The sequence below is a fragment of the Rhinolophus ferrumequinum genome, chromosome 11, assembly GCF_004115265.2.
Source record: "Rhinolophus ferrumequinum isolate MPI-CBG mRhiFer1 chromosome 11, mRhiFer1_v1.p, whole genome shotgun sequence".
NCBI lineage: Eukaryota > Metazoa > Chordata > Mammalia > Chiroptera > Rhinolophidae > Rhinolophus > Rhinolophus ferrumequinum.
In genome coordinates this window covers 16,774,176-16,796,162 of record NC_046294.1, presented here as the reverse complement: position 1 = coordinate 16,796,162, position 21,987 = coordinate 16,774,176, and the positions used below count along the sequence as shown (strand labels likewise).

At 38.0% G+C, this 21,987-nt stretch overlaps 1 protein-coding gene and 1 long non-coding RNA gene across 6 annotated transcripts in view; both read left to right on the top strand.

Moving 5' to 3' along the window:
* LOC117029840 (uncharacterized) overlaps positions 1-13,851 on the top strand; it is a 103,284-nt gene extending 89,433 nt beyond the window's left edge. For all 5 annotated transcript variants that reach the window (XR_004424307.1, XR_004424303.1, XR_004424305.1 and 2 more), the window contains one exon: positions 13,510-13,851. This is a non-coding gene — a long non-coding RNA (uncharacterized LOC117029840). The remainder of the gene's footprint in view (positions 1-13,509) is intronic.
* A 6,009-nt stretch (positions 13,852-19,860) lies between these two features.
* HSD17B12 (hydroxysteroid 17-beta dehydrogenase 12) overlaps positions 19,861-21,987 on the top strand; it is a 138,296-nt gene continuing 136,169 nt past the window's right edge. Inside the window, exon 1 of the mRNA XM_033120422.1 lies at positions 19,861-20,154. Coding sequence (XP_032976313.1) covers positions 19,995-20,154 — 160 coding nt within the window. The 5' untranslated portion in view covers positions 19,861-19,994. The remainder of the gene's footprint in view (positions 20,155-21,987) is intronic.

Sequence of the window (21,987 nt, the reverse complement as noted above, 5' to 3'; positions counted from 1 at the left end):
ACTGAGGCATGTGATCAAACTTTCTGTGCCTGAGGTCCCATAGTACTCCCTTGACCCAAGAAGACAAAATTATAATTCTCCAGTAATCAAAGAAAGTACATTGAAATAATAGAACTATTTTTAAAATCTGCCACTCTTGGAAAAGAATGTTTAGATAAGATTAGTATTTAACAAAAGTGTGGTTAAACAGGTATTCTCACATCTTGTTAGATATCTAAATTGGTATGACCTTTAAAAAGAACATTTTTTTTTTTTTACCAAGAGCCTTAAAAATGCTCATGTGCTAGCAATAAACAATTTTAAGTTGTAGTTAAGAAAATAAACACCATTTAAGTAGTATCACTGTGACATAAAAACAGGTGGAATAGAAAGACTAGATCAATGGAATAGAATAGAGAGCACAGAAATAAACCTTCACTTATATGGTCAATCTATGACAAAGAATGCAAGGATATACAATGGAGTAAAGACAGTCTCTTCAATAAGTGGTGCTGAGAAAATTGGACAGATAAATGCAACAACAAAAAAATGAAATTGGACCTCTTTCTTACACCACGTACAAAAATAATGGATTAAAGACTTGAAACTTAAAAACTCCGAGAAGAAAACATAGGCTGTAAACTCTGACATCGGTCTTAGCAATATCTTTTTGGATATGTCTCCTCGGGTCAGGGCAACAACAAAAATAAACATGGGACTACATTAAAATGTTTTGTGCAGTGAAGAAAACTAACAAAATGAAAAGATAACCTACCAAAAGGGCGAAGATAATCATAAATGATACATTTGGGTTACTATCCAAAATATATAAGTAATGCATATGACTTAACACCAAAAAAATAATCCAATTAAAAAATGGACAGAGGACCTGAAGACATTTCTCCAAAAAGGAAATACAGATGGACAACAGACATACGAAAAGATGCTCAACATCACTAATCATCAGTGAAATGCAAATCAAAACCACAGTGAGCTATCACCTCTCACCTGTCAGAATGGCTATCATGAAAAAAAAAATCAACAATAACAAGTGCTGGAAAGGATGTGGAGAAAAAGGAACCCTCATGCACTGTTGATGGGACTAAATTGGTGCAGCCACTATGGAAAACACTATGGAGATTCCTCAAAAAAATAAAAATAGAGCTACCGTACAATCCAGCAGTTCTACTGGGTATTTATTTATCTGAAGAAATTATATATATATATATATATGTATATATATATATATATTTTATATATGCACAAATATATATACATGAAGGTTGAACAATTAAGTTCGCAAACTTTCCACCATGTACTTACACATTGGAAAGTTCACGAACTTAATTGTCTAACCTTTCATATATGTATATATATGTTTTATATATATATGCACAAATATATATATATATATTTATGTAATATAATGGAATATTCGCAATAAAACAAATCTTGCCATTTGTGACAACATGGATTGGCTTAGAGGGTATTAATGCTAAGTGAATGTCAGACAGAAAGACAAATGCTGTATGATTTCACTTATATGTGGAATCTAAAACAAAGGAAATGGATAAACAAAATAGAAAGGGACCATAGATATAGGGAAGAAGTTGATGTTTGCCAAAGGCGTGGGGAGATTAGCATAGGTGGGGGAAAAAAGTTTCCTCCAAGGTTCAATTTCTGCACCCTTGAACACACCAGAATACTGAACTTTAGTTGTTCTGATTAGAAATAAGTAAATAGCATCAGTAAGCATAAAACACTTAGGGATATTTTTAACAAAGTATGTGCAAGACCTGTATGTGGAAACTATAAAACATTGCTGAAAGAAACTAAAGAATACCTAAATAATGAGAGAGATACCATGTTCATGGATTGAAAGACTCAAGGTCAAGATTTCATCTCAATTGATCTATAGATTCAAAGAAACCCCAAATAAAACACTAGCAGCCTTTTAAAATAGAATTATACAGGCTGTAGCTAAAATTTATATGGAAATGCAAAGGCTCTGGAGTAACCAAGACAAAAGGAACAAAGAGGAGTTACACTACCTGATATTAAGACTTACTTTAAAACTGCAGCAATAAAGACAGTGTAATTTTAATTGTGTGTGTGTGTGTGTGTGTGAATATTTAATTGTATATATATATGTCTTTTGGAGCAAAAATTAACATAAGACATGGTCTTATTTTACTACAATAACGGGTTTTATATAATAATATAATAACAGATCTTATATTAATTTTTGCTCCAAAAGACACATTTGAGGTGATTGTCCAGCTAGGTCTTATTTTCGGGGAAACATGGCATATATATATGCACATACCAGGGATGCCAAAAAAATGTATACACATGACTTGTATTCCTCTTTGGTTACCGGTTTATATCAAGTATTACAATTTTAATACACTTTTTTCCTTTCTTAAAATTCATTATGAATTTGTACCAACTGGACAACAGTTAACCAAATTTACTATTTGGAAGTGCTGAAAAGGCTGCATGAAAAAGTTAGACGAAAACGACCTGAACTTGTCGCCAACAATTCATGGCTCTTGCATCATGACAATGCACCAGCTCACATGGTACTGCCTATGAGGAGTTTTTAGCCTGTAAACAAATAACTGTATTGGAACACCCTCCCTACTCACCTGATCTGGCCCACAATGACTTCTTTCTTTACCAGAAGATAAAGGAAATATTGAAAGGAAGACATTTTGATGACATTCAGGACATCAAGGGTAATATGATGGCAGCTCTGATGGCCATAACAGAAAAAAGTTCCAAAATTGCACTGAAGGGTGGACTAGGCGCTGAAGTCTGTGCATAGCTTCCCAAGGGGAGTACTTCGAAGGTGACCGTAGTGATATTCAGCAATGAAGTATGTAGCACTTTTTTTAGGTTGAGTTCACGAACTTAATTGTCTGACCTTGTAAATAATTTTCAACAAAAGTGCCTCAAAAAATTCAAAATAGAGCTGTCGTACAATCCAGCAGTTCCACTTCTGGGTATTTGAAGGAAACAAAAACACTCATTCAAAAAGATGTATGCACTTCTATGTTCATTGCAGTGTTACTTACAATGGCTAAGTAAGTCAGCAGGGAAAAGACAATCTTTTCAACAAATGGTGCTGGAACAGTTGGATCTACATATGCAAAATAATGAGCCTCTACCTGGCCTCATGCTATATACAAAGATTAACCTGAAATAGGTCATAAATCTAAACATAAGAGATAAAACTTCAAGAAGAAAACAGGAGGAAAGTTTTTGTGATCTTGGGTAATGCAAAGATTTCTTAGATAAGACACAAAAGTAAGAAGCATAAAAGAAAATTGATAAATTCAACTTCATCCAAATTAAAAACCTCCTCATTGAAAGACACTTAAGAAAATGAAAAGGTAAGCCATAAACTGAGAAAAAATATTTTCAACACATCTCATGAAGGATTCCTCTTCAGGATATGTAAAGAACTCTTAGAACTGGATAAGCAGACTGAAAACCTAGTTAAAAGAAGGAGCAAAACCTTTGCTATATATAAATGAGCCAAAGATGGTCTCTGTTTTATTGGTTCCAAGTTTATTTCTTGGATTGAGACTTTTTAGCTCAAAATACAAACTCAAGTTTTTATACTTCCCATTATTTTATAAATAGCGTGACCAACTGAATTTTTAGCCATTTAGAACCTGCCTGCTTTGTATACTCTGGGAAACCTAACCACACATCTACCGGGACTAGATAAAATAAGCCCTGGGCCATAAGGGCCCCAAGGCTTTGCTGCTGCCCTTCAAAGTCCAGATGCAGAGCCTCCCTGCCCTGTTGCTTGAGCACATCACCTAGACTTGTAACTCCCTTGTCTTAGTCCTCTTTCCTCCAGCAGTTCCTTTGCCTTCCTCCCCATCACTGTAAGCCTCCAGACAGTCTCAGGCTGTGAGAGACCTCATGCAAACCTGAAGACTCATGCAACTCTTTTCAAGTGCTAAATTGTTGCGAAACTCAGCTCAAGTCATAAACATCCTGGAACAACAACTGTGGACGTATGGACTTGACTTCCTCCCTTGTTTGGATATTAGGACTAACCAAGCCCTGTGAACCTAGCCAAGGCAATCCCCTATCTGCATGAAAGAATTCCATTTTGTGCTTTTGCCTTTACAAGCCTGCCTTTCTTTGTTCTCTCCAAAGCAGTTTGGGTTGCCACCTGAATCTGCGTCTTCCAGGTTGCAACTCTTTTAGCGCAAATAGATGCTTTTCTTTATTACAGCCCATCCCCTTCACGCCCACTTTTTTTGGTTCATATTACATGGTAACATTTTTGTTTGACAACATGATCAAAAATCATTACACACTAAAATGAAAATTTGTGAATTTTACATTATCCCCAAAAAAGTAGACTAAGAAAAAGACAAAGTATTGATGCCTTTAACTCAGTATTGCATTTCTAAGAATTAAATATAAAGAAATAATCAGAAATGCGCATAAAATATACTAGTGTTCATTTCCGCATTATTTAGAATAGCTAAATACTTAAAACACCTACAGTTTCAGGAATAGAATATTGTTTTGATCTATCTATGACACATTCATACATGGAATCTATCGAGCCATTAAACATAGAAAAAATAACTTGGAAAAATGTTTACTAGTTTAAGTAAAGGTAGGTTGCAATATAGTATGTACTCTAGTTTTTTTTTGCTTTTTTATTTTGAAATGAGCAATGAATAGAATAAAAAATTGTTCACTATCTCACTGATAAATGAAGGGCGAGTGGGATTTTTGTGGTATTATGCAAATGAGATCTGAAAATCTGTTACCTCCCTATGTATTTTTTTCTTCTCAATGGAAGTGGAAGAGATTAAAATTTTAGACCAACGTTCTTTAGCAACAAGGTAGGCCAACTTCTCCATTTCCTTTTACTATAAAACAGGGATTATATATACCCTGTGGGATATTGACTAATATTTACAAATCCCCAAACTGATGCCCTTAGCTTGGATTTATTATCTCCCTAAATTAGATAAGAGGACACTTGTGTGTTTGTGTCTCAAATCAGAAGAGAGTTGAAATAAGATTTCAACATGAGCAAAGTTGTTCAACAGTCACAGTATATTGTAATGTACCCTCAATACATTTCCTGGGATGTGGAAGCAGTCAGAATATCTCATCCCATCTATAGCCTGCATGTAAAATTTCGCCTTTGCTGGCCGATCAGTCCCAGAGCAGGAGTTCAGGAACACTTGGACTATTGAATATTCCCACCTTGAAGCAGGGAAGGTAAAAATGGTCATCTGAATAGCGTGTGAACATAGATTCAATGGGGAATAAAAAGCCTGTGAAATCCTTTGATTCATCTCTATCTTTGTGTCCTGAAATTGTCATTTCATGATTAAAAGAAAAATGGATTAACTTAGAGATCTCCAACATTGTACCTCCGATTCTGACAGACCCTGAAACAGCAAGGAAGTGCCTAAACAGGAGAAAAAACTATTAATCAGATATATTTTTCAGTATCAGTTAACTTTTTTTATATATATAAATTTTTATTGGGGAATATTTGGAGACAGTATGTTTCTCCAGGGCCCATCAGGTCCAAGTTGTTGTCCTTTAAACTAGTTGTGGAGGGTGCAGCTCAGCTCCAAGTCCAGTCGCCGTTTTCAATCTTTAGTTGCAGGGGGCACAGCCCATGTGGGAATTGAAACGGCAACTCTGTTGTTCAGAGCTCACGCTCTAACCAACTGAGCCATCTGCCATCCAGTGTCAGTTAACTTTTTGACAATAAAGTAGAAAAATGTTGTTGGTAGTAGTATTCAAACATTTTAAACTATGTTTTATATATGCTTGAAAACCTGTAGTTAAAAATTATAATCTTGTCCACAAATTTTTTTTGTTGTTGCTTTCACTACAAATGTGCAATTAACTGGGTTTCTACAAACAGGGTCTTTTATGTTTATTAAAGCCCAGTTTATTAAACATTTTGTATGAATAAGAAATACTCTCGGTTTTGGAAGGAAGTCTTTAAAATTCCCAAATGATTAAAATATCTCATTCATGAAATGATGTATGAGCAGCTTATTTATGAGGAACTTACGGAAATTAAAACTGGGTTCTTTGGTCTCTCTACAAACCAGACTAAAAAGAGATCCATGTTAAAGAACTTACAGAGAGAGTGTTCATTCACATCCTCATTAACAGATATACACATATAATACAATGCAGAATATAGTTATAAATAAGACCATTCTAAAGGGGGAATATCTAAGAGACAGTGGATGGATTGAGAATAGAAAACAGAACCCTATAACTATTTGTGTCATGCATATAGTTTGTTTCTCCCCAACTGAAACTAGAGTTTCCAAATTTTATTTCCAGATGATCGATGTCAAAGAACTATTGTCATTTGCACCCACATTTTTTTTTCCCTCTGAATTTCATCTACTACAGGTGTTAGATGGAGCCATGAGCAGTTTTTTCCATTATGTCCAACTATAAATCAAGACCAGTTTGTTGTGTTATGCTCCAAGAAGGAAGCTATGTATTTCACCTTTAGGATAGTCACATATTCTTTTTTTCTCCCTGTGGTATTCAGAAAGTGGAATGTCGTTTCCTAAATAGACTTGGTTTGTACATGTTCTAATGATTTCTTTATTTGTAGTGTGTCTAGTTACTGATTTTACATGTTTTCAGCAACTCACTTCCAGTAGTTCTTTTCATTGTTAGCTAGTTCTCTATTTTTGCAGCTGACTTAATCAAAGTAAACATATTTTTTCATGTAATCCTGCTTTCTTGTTCACTTTTCCTGTTCATCAAAATGTTCTCTACTTGATGAGTCTTCTATGTATATGTGCTTGAAAGTTTGAAAGAGAAAAAAGATATGTGGTGTGTGATTTCCAGGGATACTTGATTGAGAGGTGCTTCAAATGAAAGCACATTTGTCATATTAACAATTACAAACAGACCCTTTTTTTAAAGGACATAAGAAAATTAAAAATTTGGGACTATTTGATGGTATAAAGGAACTATTGTTAATTTTTTAGGTGGGATACTGGTACCGTGTTTCCCCCAAAATAAGACCTAGCTGGACCATCAGCTCTAATGCATCTTTTGGGGCAAAAATTAATATAAGACCCGGTATTATATTATATATTATATTATATTATACCCAGTCTTATAGTAAAATAAGACCGGGTCTTATATTAATTTTTGCTCCAAAAGATGCATTAGAGCTGATTGTCCGGCTAGGTCTTATTTTGGGAAAAACACAGTATTAAAGGAGGGTGCAGCTCACAGTGGCCCATGCGGGGATTGAACCCTGGCAATCTAGCACCACACTCTATAAACACCTGAGCTAACCAGCCACCCTGGTATTATGGTTTAAAAAGAGCCATTAGGGGTGGCCGGTTAGCTCAGTTGGTTAGAGTGTGGTGCTAGTAGCACCAAGGTTGCCCGTTCCATCCCCACATGGGCCACTGTGAGCTGCACCCTTCTTAAAAAATATATTTAAAGAAAAAGCCATTATAATTTTAGAGATACATGCTAAAATATTTACAGATAAAATTACATGTTTTCTGGGATTTGCTTCAAAATAATTCAGGAGAGGGGAAGTGGATATTAGTATAGCTAAGACAAGAGTGGACATGCATTGATAGTTATGGAAGTTTATTATTTGTGGGAGTTCATTATATTATTCTATCTATGTTTTTATATGCTTGAAATTGTCCATAATAAAAGGCTAAGTGCATTTTGAAAAGGGTTAATAACCTTATACAACCAACCTTGTAATAACCTTTTACAAATCATTATGAAAAAGATAAATATACCAGTAAGCAAATGATACAGTCAGTGTGCAAAAGAATATATATACGAATGGCAAATAAGCATATGAAGAAAATTTCAGCCTCAAAAAATGCAAATTTAAAAAGTGCATGATGTTTTGATTTATAATAAGAAACATATATTTGTTCTTCGTCTGTTGTTCCTGGCTCACAGCTCCCCAAACCCTTGGAAATTCCTAAGTAAAAAGAGCAACGGGAGCATCACTTGCTATAATATTTGCTCTTTTGTAATCAGTTCTTGAAATAGCTCGAGAGCCATAAAAATGAAAGATGTTATTCACAACAAGCCCCTTTCAACCACTGCTGAGTTTATGTTAATGAGGTGACTTTTAGAAAGCTCCTAAGGATGGGGTACCAACCATGATGGGAGGATTGGAACTTTCAGTCTCACCCCTCCCCACACCTCAGTAGAGGGGGAAGGGGTGGGAAGTTGAATCAATTGACAGTGGCCAATGGTTTAATCAAATGTGCCTATGTAATGAGCCCTCCAGTAGTATGGGGTTCCAGGAGCTCCCAGGTCGATGAACACGTGGAAGTGCTGGGAGGGTGGTGTGCTTGGAAAGGGCACAAAAGTCCCACACTCTTTCCCACATACTTTACTATGCATCTCTTCCATCTGGTTGTCCCTGAATTGTAGCCTTTTATAATAAAATGGTAAGCTGGTAAGTAAACTTTTCCTGAATTCTGTGAGCCACTCTAGCCAATGAATAAAACTCAAGGAGGGAGTCGGGGGAACCTCCAATTAAGATCCAGTTGGTCAAAAGCACAGGTAACAACGTGGACTTGTGGGACTAAGCCTGTGGGATTTGATGCTGTCTTTAGGTAGGTAGTGTCAGATTTAATTTAATTGCTTGGTGGTGTTGAAAAACAAACATCGGGAAATAAGATACGTTTTTCCACCTGAAGAACTAACTGACAAAGAAAAATGTTTAATGATGATAACTACCATCCCTGACGATGAAGTGAAGCAAACAATCCACTGGAAATAAAAATCCAATGGGTCCCTCACGTTTCTTGGTTGTCATCTATCTTCTTTGAAAGGTAGACATTATTTGCCATCCCTATTTTACATGTGAGCTAACTAAATAGCAGAATTGTCCAAGGTCACACAACCGAACACTTGTTCTTTTCCTTACACTACCGAAAAAGAAGATTCTATCGATGAAATATTTTGCAATATATATGATAATGAGTTGCCTCGAGTTATTTTTCTGACTTGGATTGAAAAGCAGAGCAGAGGAGCCCAGCCCATGGCCTGGATGAAAGCCCAGCTGATGCCACCCTATGTTGGCCAAACCCTGATCAACACATGGATGTGGGAGTGAGAAGTTAATGTAGTTTATTGTAGGTCAAGGAGGTGAGGGAGTTGTATGCAGCCACTAGCCACTTGAGACCTCACCTCCTTCATTCCCTTTCCTCCCCTACTTCCCTTATACTCTGGTCATACTGCTCTTTCTTCTTTCCTAAACCCTTCAGCTTTACAGCACGCTCTTCTGTCAGTTCCCTCAATACTCTGGGGGCTAGGAAAGGGAGGCTATTTATTTCTCCACTCTCTGTTATCTTGTTTCAAAGAACGTTTTGGGGAGGCTTATTAAAATTCTCATAATGCAAAATTAGAAGGGGGTTAGAGATAGGAAAATTTTAGATCCTCTATATAAATAATGTGACATGGTTCACTAAATAATTTCTGTTTCACAGAAGTATAACCAGTATTCTGATTTTTCAACGCCTCCTGTAACTGAGTAACTTGAGGTAGTTTTCCTAAAATCCAATTACTCTTGAGTAAGAGGTGACAATGAAGTTGGTAGGCCTCCCAGACAAGTCTGAATGGCATGACAAAGAGGAACCAATTAATCGTGCTTTAACATACTATTTTTAACGGCTTGCTTTTTCCGCCTGTGAGTAGTAAAGAAATTGATCTGGGCTAAGTGAAACAATAAAGTGCGGCTTCTTTCCATTGTTATATAATTTCAGTTCTTGGTTCTATAAAGGAAAAATCCAGGAGTTATCATTTCAGAAAAAAGTAGACCCAACAGATATGCTATATAGTTTTAAAACTGTGAATAATTTTATTTTTCAACTGATAGTTGAAAAATAAGCCACTAACTTTTACGCTTTTCCTTCTCCAATAATAATCCATTAATTCACTTAATGAATGCTTATTGAGAGCCAACTCTGTGTGTACCAGGGCTACACTGGTGAATAAGACAAACAGATCTTTACAGTGCTTAAAGTATGATTGGTGTGGGATGGACCTTGGTGTTTTTTTAAAGAGTATAGAGGAGGCCCTTATGGCTTGAGTGTAGTGAAAAACGAGAGGAGAGTAGGGACCAGAGCCAGGTGTGCTTTCTGACACACACACACACACACACACACACACACACACCCCATTAGTATTAGTTTTGTTGCTATTACAAATTGCCACAAATTAGTGGCTTAAAACAACACACACTTATTTTCTGATAGTTCTATAGGTTAGAATTGCAACATGGGACTCACCGGACTAAAATCAAAGTGTTCCTTTCGGAAGTTCTAGGGAAGAGTTTGTTTCCTTGCCTTTTTCAGCTGCCTACGTCACTTGGCTCATGGACCCCTTCTTCTGTCTTCAAAGTCGGAAGCATTTCATCTCCTGACTATTCTTCCATAGTCACATCTCTCTTTCTGACTAAAGTTGGGAAAGGTTCGCCAATTTAAGCACCCGAGCAATTAGATGAGGCTTACCTGGATAGTCTCCCCATCTCAAGGTCCTTAATCAGACCACCATATATGTTGTCATACGTATAAGGTAACATTCTCAGGTTCCAGTGGTTAGGATATGGATATCTTTTTGGGAGAGTCATTATTCTGCCTAACATACACATATACACGTACTTTTGGGAGAATCATTATTCTGCCTAACATACACATATACACGTACAAAGATAAGATACCTAATGAATTAAAAAATTTATTAGGTTGGTACACAAGTAATTGTGGTGTAAAAGGTTAAAAATAATTGCAAAAACCGCAGTTACTTTTGCACCAACCTAATATATAGAAAATTTTCTCAAAAAATTAGAAATGAAACAAATATAATAAGACTGTACCCCAAAACAAAGGCATAATCATTTAAAAAGAATAAAATTTTTTGTATATATATTATTAATATGTCTCTGATGAGATATTGATATTAAAGAAAAAAGAAATGGAGAAACTGTAAACAACTTGATTTATTCTGAGAACTACAATGAGTAAAAAGCCCACGTCCCAGAAGACTGCGCGAGTATGTGTCTTAGGTCCATGCATGTGTTCCTTAGTGTTGCTGTAATAGTTCTGGAGGCTAGCGTCCAAAATCAAGGTGTGGGCAGGGTCAGGCTCCCTCTGAAGGCTCCAGGGAAGAAGCCGTTCTTGCTTCTTCCTAGCTTTTGGTTGTTTTCAGCAATCCTTAGCATTCTTCGGCTTGTAGCTACATCACCATATTGTGCCCCTCATACGGCCTTCTTTCTTTTGTCTCTTGGTCTGAGGCCCTCTCCTCATAAGGACACAGTAATTGGATTCAAAGCCCACCCCGATTTAGTATGACCTCGTTTTAACTTGATTACCTACATCTGCAGACTCAATTTCCAAGTAAAGCCACGTTCACATTCATAGGTGCCCGGGGATCGGGAGGTCAACATGTGTTTTGGAGGGGACACTATTCAACCCCAAACAGTCAGGTTTCCCGGGGAACAGATGCTGAGATTGAGATCTGCTTGGAAGGCACTTATTTATGATGTGCTCTGCGGAGCATCTGTAAGGGAGGGAGGAAAGCGGGGTTAAGCTGAGGGAGAAATTGAATTGCCATGCAGTTGTAATGAAGGCTCAGCATATCCCATGGGGAGCTCTGAGGCTAGGATGGCCTTTCAGAGAGGTCCATAATTGAGACAAATGGGCCAGCCTTTGTATTCCTGTATCAATGAGGCATTGGATTCAGGCTACTTGTGTAGAGGGGGCAAAGCAAGTCCCTTCGGCCAAGGACAATACCCGAAGAGGGACGCAGCTGGGAGCCCTCAGTAACTAGCACTCTCGGCAAATGGGGGAATGAATGTCTTGATTCTGGGGTTGGCTGGGTGGGGAGGGGGAGAGTTGCATACTCCAGCATTGCCTTACTATGGTTATTGAGTTCAAAAATACGCAAAACTATCAAATATATGGTGATGGAAGGAGAACTGACTCTGGGTGGTGAACACACAATGGGATTTATAGATGACATAATACAGAATTGTACACCTGAAATCTATGTAATTTTACTAACAATTGTCACCCCAAGAAATTAAAAAAAAGTACGTAAAACTAACAATATATTATTTCATTTAAATTTGTGATGACATATATACTTAATGTATATGTAGGGTATTTATATACTATATATACTTTATATATTTAAAAGCAGTAAATGATACATAACATTTAGCAGTAGAATGATACATAACATCCCCCTCCAGAGGATGGGGTCGGTTAGGTTCTTGGTTTTTGTTTCTTGAGTTGGGTGGTGAGTTGTCAGTTTTCCATTACATGACTCTTTATAACTAACGTATGTATTTTATATAATCTTTTGTATGTATCAAATATACCTCCAAATATAATAAAAGAAAGAAAGAACGACCTAAGCAAAAGCAATAGAAATTAAACTAACTGGAAAGTTTAGGAAACAAATATGAGTAAAGATAGCAAATCTTGAGTTCATTGCTAAAGTAAGCATTCAGGGGAAGAAAAACTTCTGAAATTCCCCCTTTATTATTTACCTGAAGTTCGCTTGCATAACCACCCTAAAGGTTGGTTGTTTTTGGCTGGAAGTATGATGTTGCCAAAATATCAGTTTACTTTCCCTTCCACCTAGTTTTAAATTTGTTTGTTCACAATGGCACTTTTTTTTTTTTAAGAGAGGATTTTGGGTAAGGCTGTTGGCATAATTATTACATCAGCTGGGAAATAAGGAAATCCAGCTAATATACAATATTGATGTATATCTCGAGATTTCACTATGGTGTTTTTATGGTATATTGATAGGACAGAGAAAGTTGTTAGGTTATGTTTGTATGATCACAGCTTTTATTTTTTAAAAAGTGTGTGCATGTATGTTGTATACATCATATAGTTTTATACTTACACAGAAAAAGAAATGGAATAATGTACTCCAAATTGCCAGGTGTGATTAGTGGGAATAGGAAATGAGAATGGGATACTTTTTCATTTTATATACTTCTGTGAGCTTTTGCAAATAAAAAATAACATATTAAAATTATATTTTTAATCAGTTGTTTCAAAATGACCGGTTTCAATTTTATATGTTTACAGAAGATTCTATGAAATGTGAGCTTAAGTTCTTTTACAAAGTAGAAAGAGCCCTGGATTTTGAGTGCAGACACCTTGGTTTTAAAACCAGGTCAATTTCACCAGAGTGGTTCTTAGGCAAGAAGTTCATCTTAAAGGGTTTGTTTCCTTGTTGGGAAACTGGGGGTGTTATTGTGATGTTTGAATGGGATAATGTTTGTGAAGTCACTTTGAAAATGATATTGCAATATTGAAGCATAATAAATACTAATGTTCATTTTTATGGTAACATTGTTTGTTAAAGAAATTAAATATTAACCTTTTGGAAAACCTCACAATTTCTAATGCCAAAAATTTCAGTTTATTTTAAATTGGTTTGTTCCTCATGGCACTTTTTTTTTTTTTTTTAACGCAGGGATTGAACACCTTCTCAACTGAATTTAAAGAAGTGCAATATTTTGAGCTATGTTTAAATGAAGATGAGATAGAAGACCAAACTGTTAAAAATATGTAAGTTTTATTGTACAGCCAAATGAAGGATTCAGCTCTATTCCACTGGCATTTTAAAAAAATTCTTCACTTCTGTGACATTCCCTATTTATGGAATTTTCTTTCATTACATTGAACTATTCCTGATTTCATCATGAAAATATGACCTGAAAATCCATTTATAGAAGTACTGAAAGTGAATTTAAAATTAAATAGGAATGTTTGTATACTAATACGATACAATATGGTTGATTCACATTTTTCCATATTCAAGACTATTCTGAGCTCTAAATCTTTTAAATAAATGAGACTGAAATCCAACGTGATTGTTTCTGAGTATGTTATTTGTGTAACAAGCAGATGTATTTCTAGAGACTCTTCTACTCTCCCTTAACCTTTTTATGCTGCCTTCTTTGGCTAGTTCTTGAGATATCATTTCATCACCACACCTTTTTAGTTGAAATCTCAATTCTGCTTCCTACTCTGTATGCGTCCATAGGAAAGTTACTTAAATGGTTTAAGCCTCAGTTTCTTCATCTTTAAAATGGGGATAAGAGTAGTACCTATCTCACTGAACACTTAATATCTATCTGTCAGTCATTGCTAAATGCTTCAGTAATAGTCTCCCACCTGACAGATGTAGAATTTGAATGTTTAGTACTAAAACCACACAAGATCATACAGCTAATAAGAGGTAGAACTGGGATCTGGTCCCAGATTTACCTGACACCAAAGTCAAAAGTTTTAGTGTTGCTTCCTCTTTGGAGAGCTATTAATAGTTTCATATGTTTGGTTAGCATGGCTCTGTCGATTCGTAGGCTCCGGTCTATATGTTAGGTTTTAGCGCAGAACAATGCTGAATCGGAGTAGGCCATCATTACAGGTTCTTGTATACATTAGAGTTTTTAGTGGTTCATAAAATTTAACCAGAGACAAAGACTTGTTCAATTGCAGAAGTGTGTAACTATCTGAACCCCAAAAAGCTTAACTCTGGTTCATACCACTTCACTCTGTGAAGTCACTGTTGTTTTCTTTTAGTCAACAAAATAGTTATTATTCCTCAAAGAAGGCTGAGGTGATCAGAATAAAAGCATGCATTTTTAATAAAGATTATTCCTGTTAGTTGCATAGATAGTACCCAAACTTTATAGAAAAAGAATCTATACCAAAGTGACATGGTTTAATTTTCAGTATTTCTTTAGTTAAAAATAACATTCGATATGAATTCTAACAGCAATGGAAAGTCCATGTCTAGGGTAGCTGTCCTTATTTATTTTAAAAAAATCAAAATCAACAATTATTTTGTATGCTGTTGAATTTTATGTCAGATGCTGTAGGTGCTAGAGGTGCCTATGTGCATTTTTCAAAACCAAAACAAAACTATTGATGATACTTGCTGCTCTCTCCTCTCAACCCTACCGTACTCTTTGCCAGATTAATTTCTACTTATTCTTAGCTCCTAGCTCAAATGCCACCTCCTTAGAAAGGCGTTTCAGGGAAGTCTCCTCTTCCCATCCAATTAGGTCCTCCCTTGATCTTCTTTCCTTAAGTCCTATTCTTTTTTCTTTGTATTTATTACAATTTTTGTCATATAATTACTTGGATGTCTCTCTCTCTCCCATTAGACTGTTTTTATTTATTCATTCATCCAACAGGTATTTATTGCATACAGGTACCCCCCCCGCCCCGTATAACATGGTCGTTAGGTTCCTAAAAATGCCGTGTTATGTGAATCTGTGTTATACGACACAAAGGACTAGTACAAAAGAGGGGGTTAGGTTCCAAAAATTAAAAAAAATACTATCATATTTTTATAATTAAGAGCAATGTCTTTATTAAAGCAATTTTCACCAAAAGTATAACATATTAATATGTAGTAAATATTTTCTTTGTCATTGCTACTAAGAACCATTAAACCAAGGGCGGTTTTTTTTTTTTGTTTGTTTTGTTTTTAAAGATTTTATTGGGGAAAGGGAACAGGACTCCATTGGGGAACAGTGAGTGTGTACTTCCAGAACTTTTTTCCAAGTCAAGTTGTTGTCCTTTCAGTCTTAGTTGTGGAGGGCGCAGCTCAGCTCCAGGTTCAGTTGCCATTGCTAGTTGCAGGGGGCACAGCCCACCATCCCTTGCGGGAGTCAAGGAATCGAACTGGCAACCCTGTGGTTGAGAGCCTACTCTCCAACCGAGCCATCAGGGAGGCAGCTCAGCTCAAGGTGCTGTGTTCAATCTTAGTTGCAGGGGGCGGAGCCCACCATCCCTTGCGGGACTCGAGGAGTTGAACCGGCAACCTTGTGGTTGAGAGGACGCGCTCCAACCAACTGAGCCATCCAGGAGCTCAGCGGCAGCTCAGCTCAAGGTGCCGTGTTCAATCTTAGTTGCAGGGGGCAGAGCCCACCACCCCTTGCGGGACTCGAGGAGTTGAACCGGCAACCTTGTGGTTGAGAGCCCACTGGCCCATGTGGGAATCGGACCAGCAGCCTTCGGAGTTAGGAGCACGGAGCTCCAACTGCCTGAGCCACCGGGCCGGCCCCAAGGGCGTTTTCTTTTTTACAAGGTATCTTTATCCTCTGAATTTAATACTCCATGAACAAAACGGATTTAAATTGTAAAATTCTGCAGTCAAGTCTGATACATCCATGCTTGAATGAAAATTTTCAAGTGAGATATCTTTTGCTCTTAAAAGCTCTTATTACGCTCCGTGTTGTTTGGGGATTTCTCTAATTCTCAAACCATAGAGCAAAACCGTGTTACAGAAGTGCGTGTTACATGGGGGTTACCTGGACTTACTAAGTGTCAGGTAGTCTTAGGTGCATATCTTAGGTGAAGACACAGTGAACAAGAAAAGGTCACTGGCCTCAGGAACTTACATTCTATTGGGAAGATGGACTAACACCAAATAAACAATTCGAAAGCATTAAGTGTTATAAGAAAAACAAATTAGGGGAAAAGAATAAGTAGTGACAGGGTAAAGGAGAGAAGGCTATTGGGATATTTATGCAGGGCAGTCAGAGAAAACCGCTGAAGGGGAAGGATGTGTGAGCAAAAGCCTAAATAATATGAAGGGGTGAGCCTTGTGAAATAGGGCGCAAGGGGTTCCAGGGAGAGGAATCAGGAAGTAGAACTGCTTTGAGACCGGAATAAACTTGACTTATTTGAGGAACTGCAGGAAGTGTGGATAAAATCAAGTGAGCACAGGCAAGGGGGCTCGATGCTGCTGGAGAGGTGAGGGCAGGTACACTAGGAGGACTTTCTTCTTCTTGTTTTTTAAATTTTATTTTGGGAACAGTGTGTTTCTCCAGGGCCCCTCAGCTCTAAGTCGTTGTCCTTCAATCTAGTTGTGGAGGGTGCAGTTCATGGCCATGTGGGAATCAAACAGGCAACCCTGTTGTTCAGAGCTTGCGCTCTACCATACGGAACTATCTGGCTGCTCCAGGACTTTCTTCTTAATGTGATATAATGTCCTTAAGGGATTTGAGCAGAAGAAATAATATCTAATTTACTTAAAGAATAAACACTCTAGTTCCTGCCTGGAGAGTCATCCCCAAGACAGCCTTCAGGGAAACCAGTTAGGAGGCTATTGGCGTACTCCACTCAAGAAATGCTTGTGGTTTGGATGAGGTTGACAGTAACAGGAGTGGGGAGAAGGTTCAGTTAAGATACATTCTGGAGGGAGAGTGAACAAGACTTGCTGAAGGATTGGACATGAGACTGTAATGGAAAAAAAGAGAGTCAAGGTTGACCCCTAAATTTTAGGGCTTACAAGAAAGTGGGTAAATAGTGGTGCTTTTAATAGAGATGGGAATAAGAGAGGTGTGTGTGTGGTGCTGGTAGAGTTCTGTTTTGAAAATGTTTAGTTTGAGACGTTTATTTTTATTTTACATTTGAGTGGAGATGTTGAGTAGGCACGTAGAGACACACACACACACACACACACACACACACACACACACACACACCCACCCCCCCCTCAACAGAATTTGAGGCCGGCCACAGACATTTGGAAGTCATGAGCTTACAGCAGATACTTAAACCCAAGGGACTGGATGAAATCATGCAGGGAGACTGTGTAGAGAAGTAAAGAGAGCTGGGGTCTGAGCCCATGGGCATTGCATCATTTAGAGGCCAGCAAAAGGAGGGAACAGCAAAAGACTCTAGGAAGGAGCAGCTGGTGAGGAAAACAGTGGCCACCCACGGTTGAATGGCAGAGTAGGATGAGGACAAAGAATTGACCATTTGCTCACTATTGCATACCCAGTACCTAGCTCCTTACTGGTACATAATTAGAACACAATAATATTTGTTGAATGAATGAATCTTTTACTTACTTGTCAGACATTTATTGAGGGTCTCTAGGTCCCAGGCCCTATTCTAGGTTCAATGGATTCATAGCATACTGCTCCCAATAATCATAAATTCTAGTCGGGGCCATAGACATGCATATTACAAATGCAACAAAAATATGTATTTTTAGTTTATAAGATCTCTCTTCCCCTCCTTCTACTTTATCCTAAGGAGAATAGGACTTAATATTTGGAGTGCCCTTTGTTGGTGAGCAATAATGAAATGGGATGTATACATTTGGGGCTGTATGTAGGTAAAGATTTTGGCAAGAGGAAGAGGCTGAGGGAGAGGAATAGTAGGACTTTAGTTGAATTGGACAGGCAGCCTCAGCCAAAGGTATCAAATTCCATTGAAATAAAATATGGTGCCAGCTCAACTTACATGGCTGAATTATCCTGGACAGTTATCAGTTTATGAAGAACAGTACAGCCTCAGGGTTACACTTAATTAATTTGGTAAATGTCAAACAAACTCAAAAGGAGTCTGGAGGCTTTGGCTAGAAATAAATGACAAAGATCTATTTAATGGTCTGAGAGTTTGCAAACTGGAAACACAACTGGGCAATACCCACAGTGTTCAAAGAAGACAGAAAAGCTAAGGGTTCTTATAGTAAACAATACATTCTTAAGAAGAATCAGTCCTGCATTCATAGCCTCTGGATTGGTTTAAGATAATAATCCTCTAAATGACTGGTGGTCTGGATAGTAGATGCCAGATGGTCCGGATACATGAATATTCTTTCCTTAGTCCTTCAGGGGGTAATCAGAGGGTTATCTGGAGGTTTGATGTATATCCAGGAATTGATACAGGACTGGAAAATTCAAAAGTTTAAGTTCCCAGGATAGTTAAAACAGGAATAGAATTGTTTCCTCATGCCTCAACCTACTTGATTTTAGTAATTTGTCATGCTGACTATAGTGACTCCATTTTATTTCTTCACTCTATTCCTCAAAAGAGAGTGGAGAAAGAATGGGAGGTATCTCTCTCTAGAAATAAAGAAAAAATTGTAGGTACCTTATAAGAGTCCAAATCCATACCAGAAAAGGAAACAAAAATTGATTATAGAATAAGTGTGAAGCATTGTATTGCATTACACAATTTCTTAAACTTACCTCGTGGTCTTTCTCCTCCGGAACTTTGGTGAAATAGTTCCCATACTTCTACTTAGACTGCACACTTTTGTGCCTCCTCTCATCTCAATCCCCCCACCCCAACAAAAAAAAAGGAAATAAAAAAAGAAAGTAAAAGAAAAATCTGTCATCCTTTAAGGCCCAGTAAAAACATGGCGTCCCTTTCCAGAACTAATTGTTCATCAAGCTGTTAATACATTTTTCATTCATCATACATCTCTTATGCCATTGTGTATTCGTTACTTGTCTCCATGAAATCATTTGCTTTGAACTCCGCGACTTTGGGAACTATGTTGTTTAAACAGTAAGTGAATATAACCGGAGTGAAGGTGTGCTGCGGAGAAGGCATAGAAACAGGAGATGCAAGACTTCATACGGAAAAGCTTATGGGAACAATGAGAGCCTATTTAACAATGATATAGAAGTACTTAATAAAGAGGTGAAAATAAAACCATAGTTGCACGGCCATTTCTTACTACAATCTTGCTATTCACCAGTGGCTTCTCTGATCCCATTCCCCCTTCAAACCCGAGCTCAAACCAGGCTGGGTCTCATTGGCCAATTGGAGTGCAGTCTTCCGGCTGCAGCCAATGAGAGACCTGGGCTATTTCGTAGGGTGAGACGTGCCGAAATCCTAAGGGCGTGGCAGGTGAGCCATCAGTCTCCCTAGAACGGAAACACGGCCGGGCGCGCAAGAGGGCGGGGGCATGGGCCGGGCAGTGCAACTGGAGTCAGCCAATAGCTGACGCACTACGCGCTGAGGAAAAGATAGATCACCAATGGCGGCACGGATATGGCGTTCTGGGCGGGGTTTCAGCCAAAAGCGGTACCGGAGCAGCGCCTATTAGAGTTGTCCTCACCGTCACGGCCGGTTCCTCCTCCAAGATCCATTCATTAGATTTTTTTCATTCACGAAAGTAGTGAGGCCTGGTTGAAAGCCATGGAGAGCGCTCTCCCTGCCGCCGGTTTCCTGTACTGGGTGGGCGCGGGCACCGTGGCCTACCTGGCCCTGCGCATCTCGTGCTCGCTCTTCATGGCTCTTCGGGTCTGGGGTTTGGGTCACGAGCCTGGGGTCGGACCAGGGCTCGGTGAATGGGCAGGTGAGTCGGATCCAGCGCCGTCGGTCTTCTCGCTCCCGCAGCGGGTCGCGCGGCTTGCGGCCCGGCTTGGCCTGCGCTGACCACTTCCGGGCCCAGCGCATGGCCTCCCCTTTCCCTGCTCCCCTCTCCTTCGTGAGGCTCCTGCGTACCCGCCTAGCCCCTTAGCCATCTCTGGCTTGCCTAGACTTGTAATTTCTAAATGCTAAATACTTTGCTGGCCCAACTCGAGCGAATCTAAAGGAGAAATCTGGCCTGAACTCTCTGGGGCGCTTATCCTTTAAGCCATTCCGGGTTCATGGCTCGAAGTCAGTCTCTGCTGCTTTCTCAGTCACACTCTACTCACCTTTGTTCACCCCTTCCGAGTGTTTTACAAATATTTTCATTGGATTTGAATACTGGCCCTGTGTTAAAGATGAAAAGCATTCTGTTCGCTTTTTTGGGGTGAGGCTGAAGGAAGAGGACATAGAATTTCCGAAGTCTTCCTGCTTTGTGGAAACTTACCCCTCCAGTTACTTGGATTCAGCCAATTTCATGTAATTTACAAAACCTTTAAAAGAAAATATTCGGTAAACTGTTGGAGTCCTCATGAACTATTGCTTCTGCAAAACGGTAACTCTTCATGTAAAAATCAGAAATACTTTTTGTAGAAGGACATTTGGGAAAAAGTATCTCCACAAAGAGCGAGCTAAGCAAATGGCTCTTGTTCCATCCACTCGGAGGATTTTAAAAATGGAAGGGAAAGGTCAGGTTGGAGAAGTTGAGAAAATTACCTGCAGGGAAGTTTTGCGCTTGGTTTTATTTTTCTGCTTTATTGTTGCTTTTTTTTTTTCCTTTATTTTTCGTTTCTCTTACTTTTTTTTTTTTTTAAACCAAGTGATACGCTGTGGTCGTTCTCTGATGTGATTATTCTGCTGTTTTATAATATGAATGCTGACTTCGAGCATTTTATTGGATTTTGGGGTGGTTTGGGGTTGTTTTCAGATTAGGCTCAAGTAAGGTACACAAATAATATTACTCCATATTCTTTATTCATTTAGAAACATTTTAATACCCTTTTGGGGCAGCAGTATAAAGAAAGCTCTCAAGTAGGGAATGGATATATAAGAGCTCTGTCCACGATGTGAAGCAGCTCTTAACATAGTACTAATTTAAAAAAAATAACCTTTTAAAAAATATTCTTTGAGAAAGCAAGTGTTCAACTTGATTATAATCAGGATTATAATTTCACAATTGGCTTGCCCAAGTTCTTGGTTGTGAGGTTTGGAAAACTTGTTGTTGGACTTTTGAAATAGTTACACAAGACTCCAGAGTCTTGGGAAATCATATATCAAGATGAAGTTTTGTAATTTGTAAGCAAAGACGGAGGTTAATAGCTTTTAAAAATATATCTAAAATTGACCATAGTGGCTAATAACTAAAATGGTCCAAGTCATCTCTATGAGTCCATAGTAAAAGTCAAGTGTGTGACATGGTCATTTTGTAAGTAATACTTGTATTGAAAAGATTTGATGCCAGAAGAAAGATTTTTGATTAATGAAGGGAAATGTTTAAAAGATTTAGAAATGAAAGTTGAACTAGAACACTGGAATATAGCAGAGAGGATCATAGTGTCATAAAATGAAATATTGTTGAGTTCAGTTTACCCTGGATTGTTGGAAAATTTTTTTAAGTACGTAAGCATAAGAAATGATCAAGTTATTTGTAACATTACTTACATGCTTGTATGTGGTAGCCTGGGTCTTAAAATACTTCCGTCATCCCTCCAAATTCAGGGAATCTTTGAAAAACAAAGAACATTAAGAGTAGCTCATCTTAAACAGGTTCTTTGTGTCA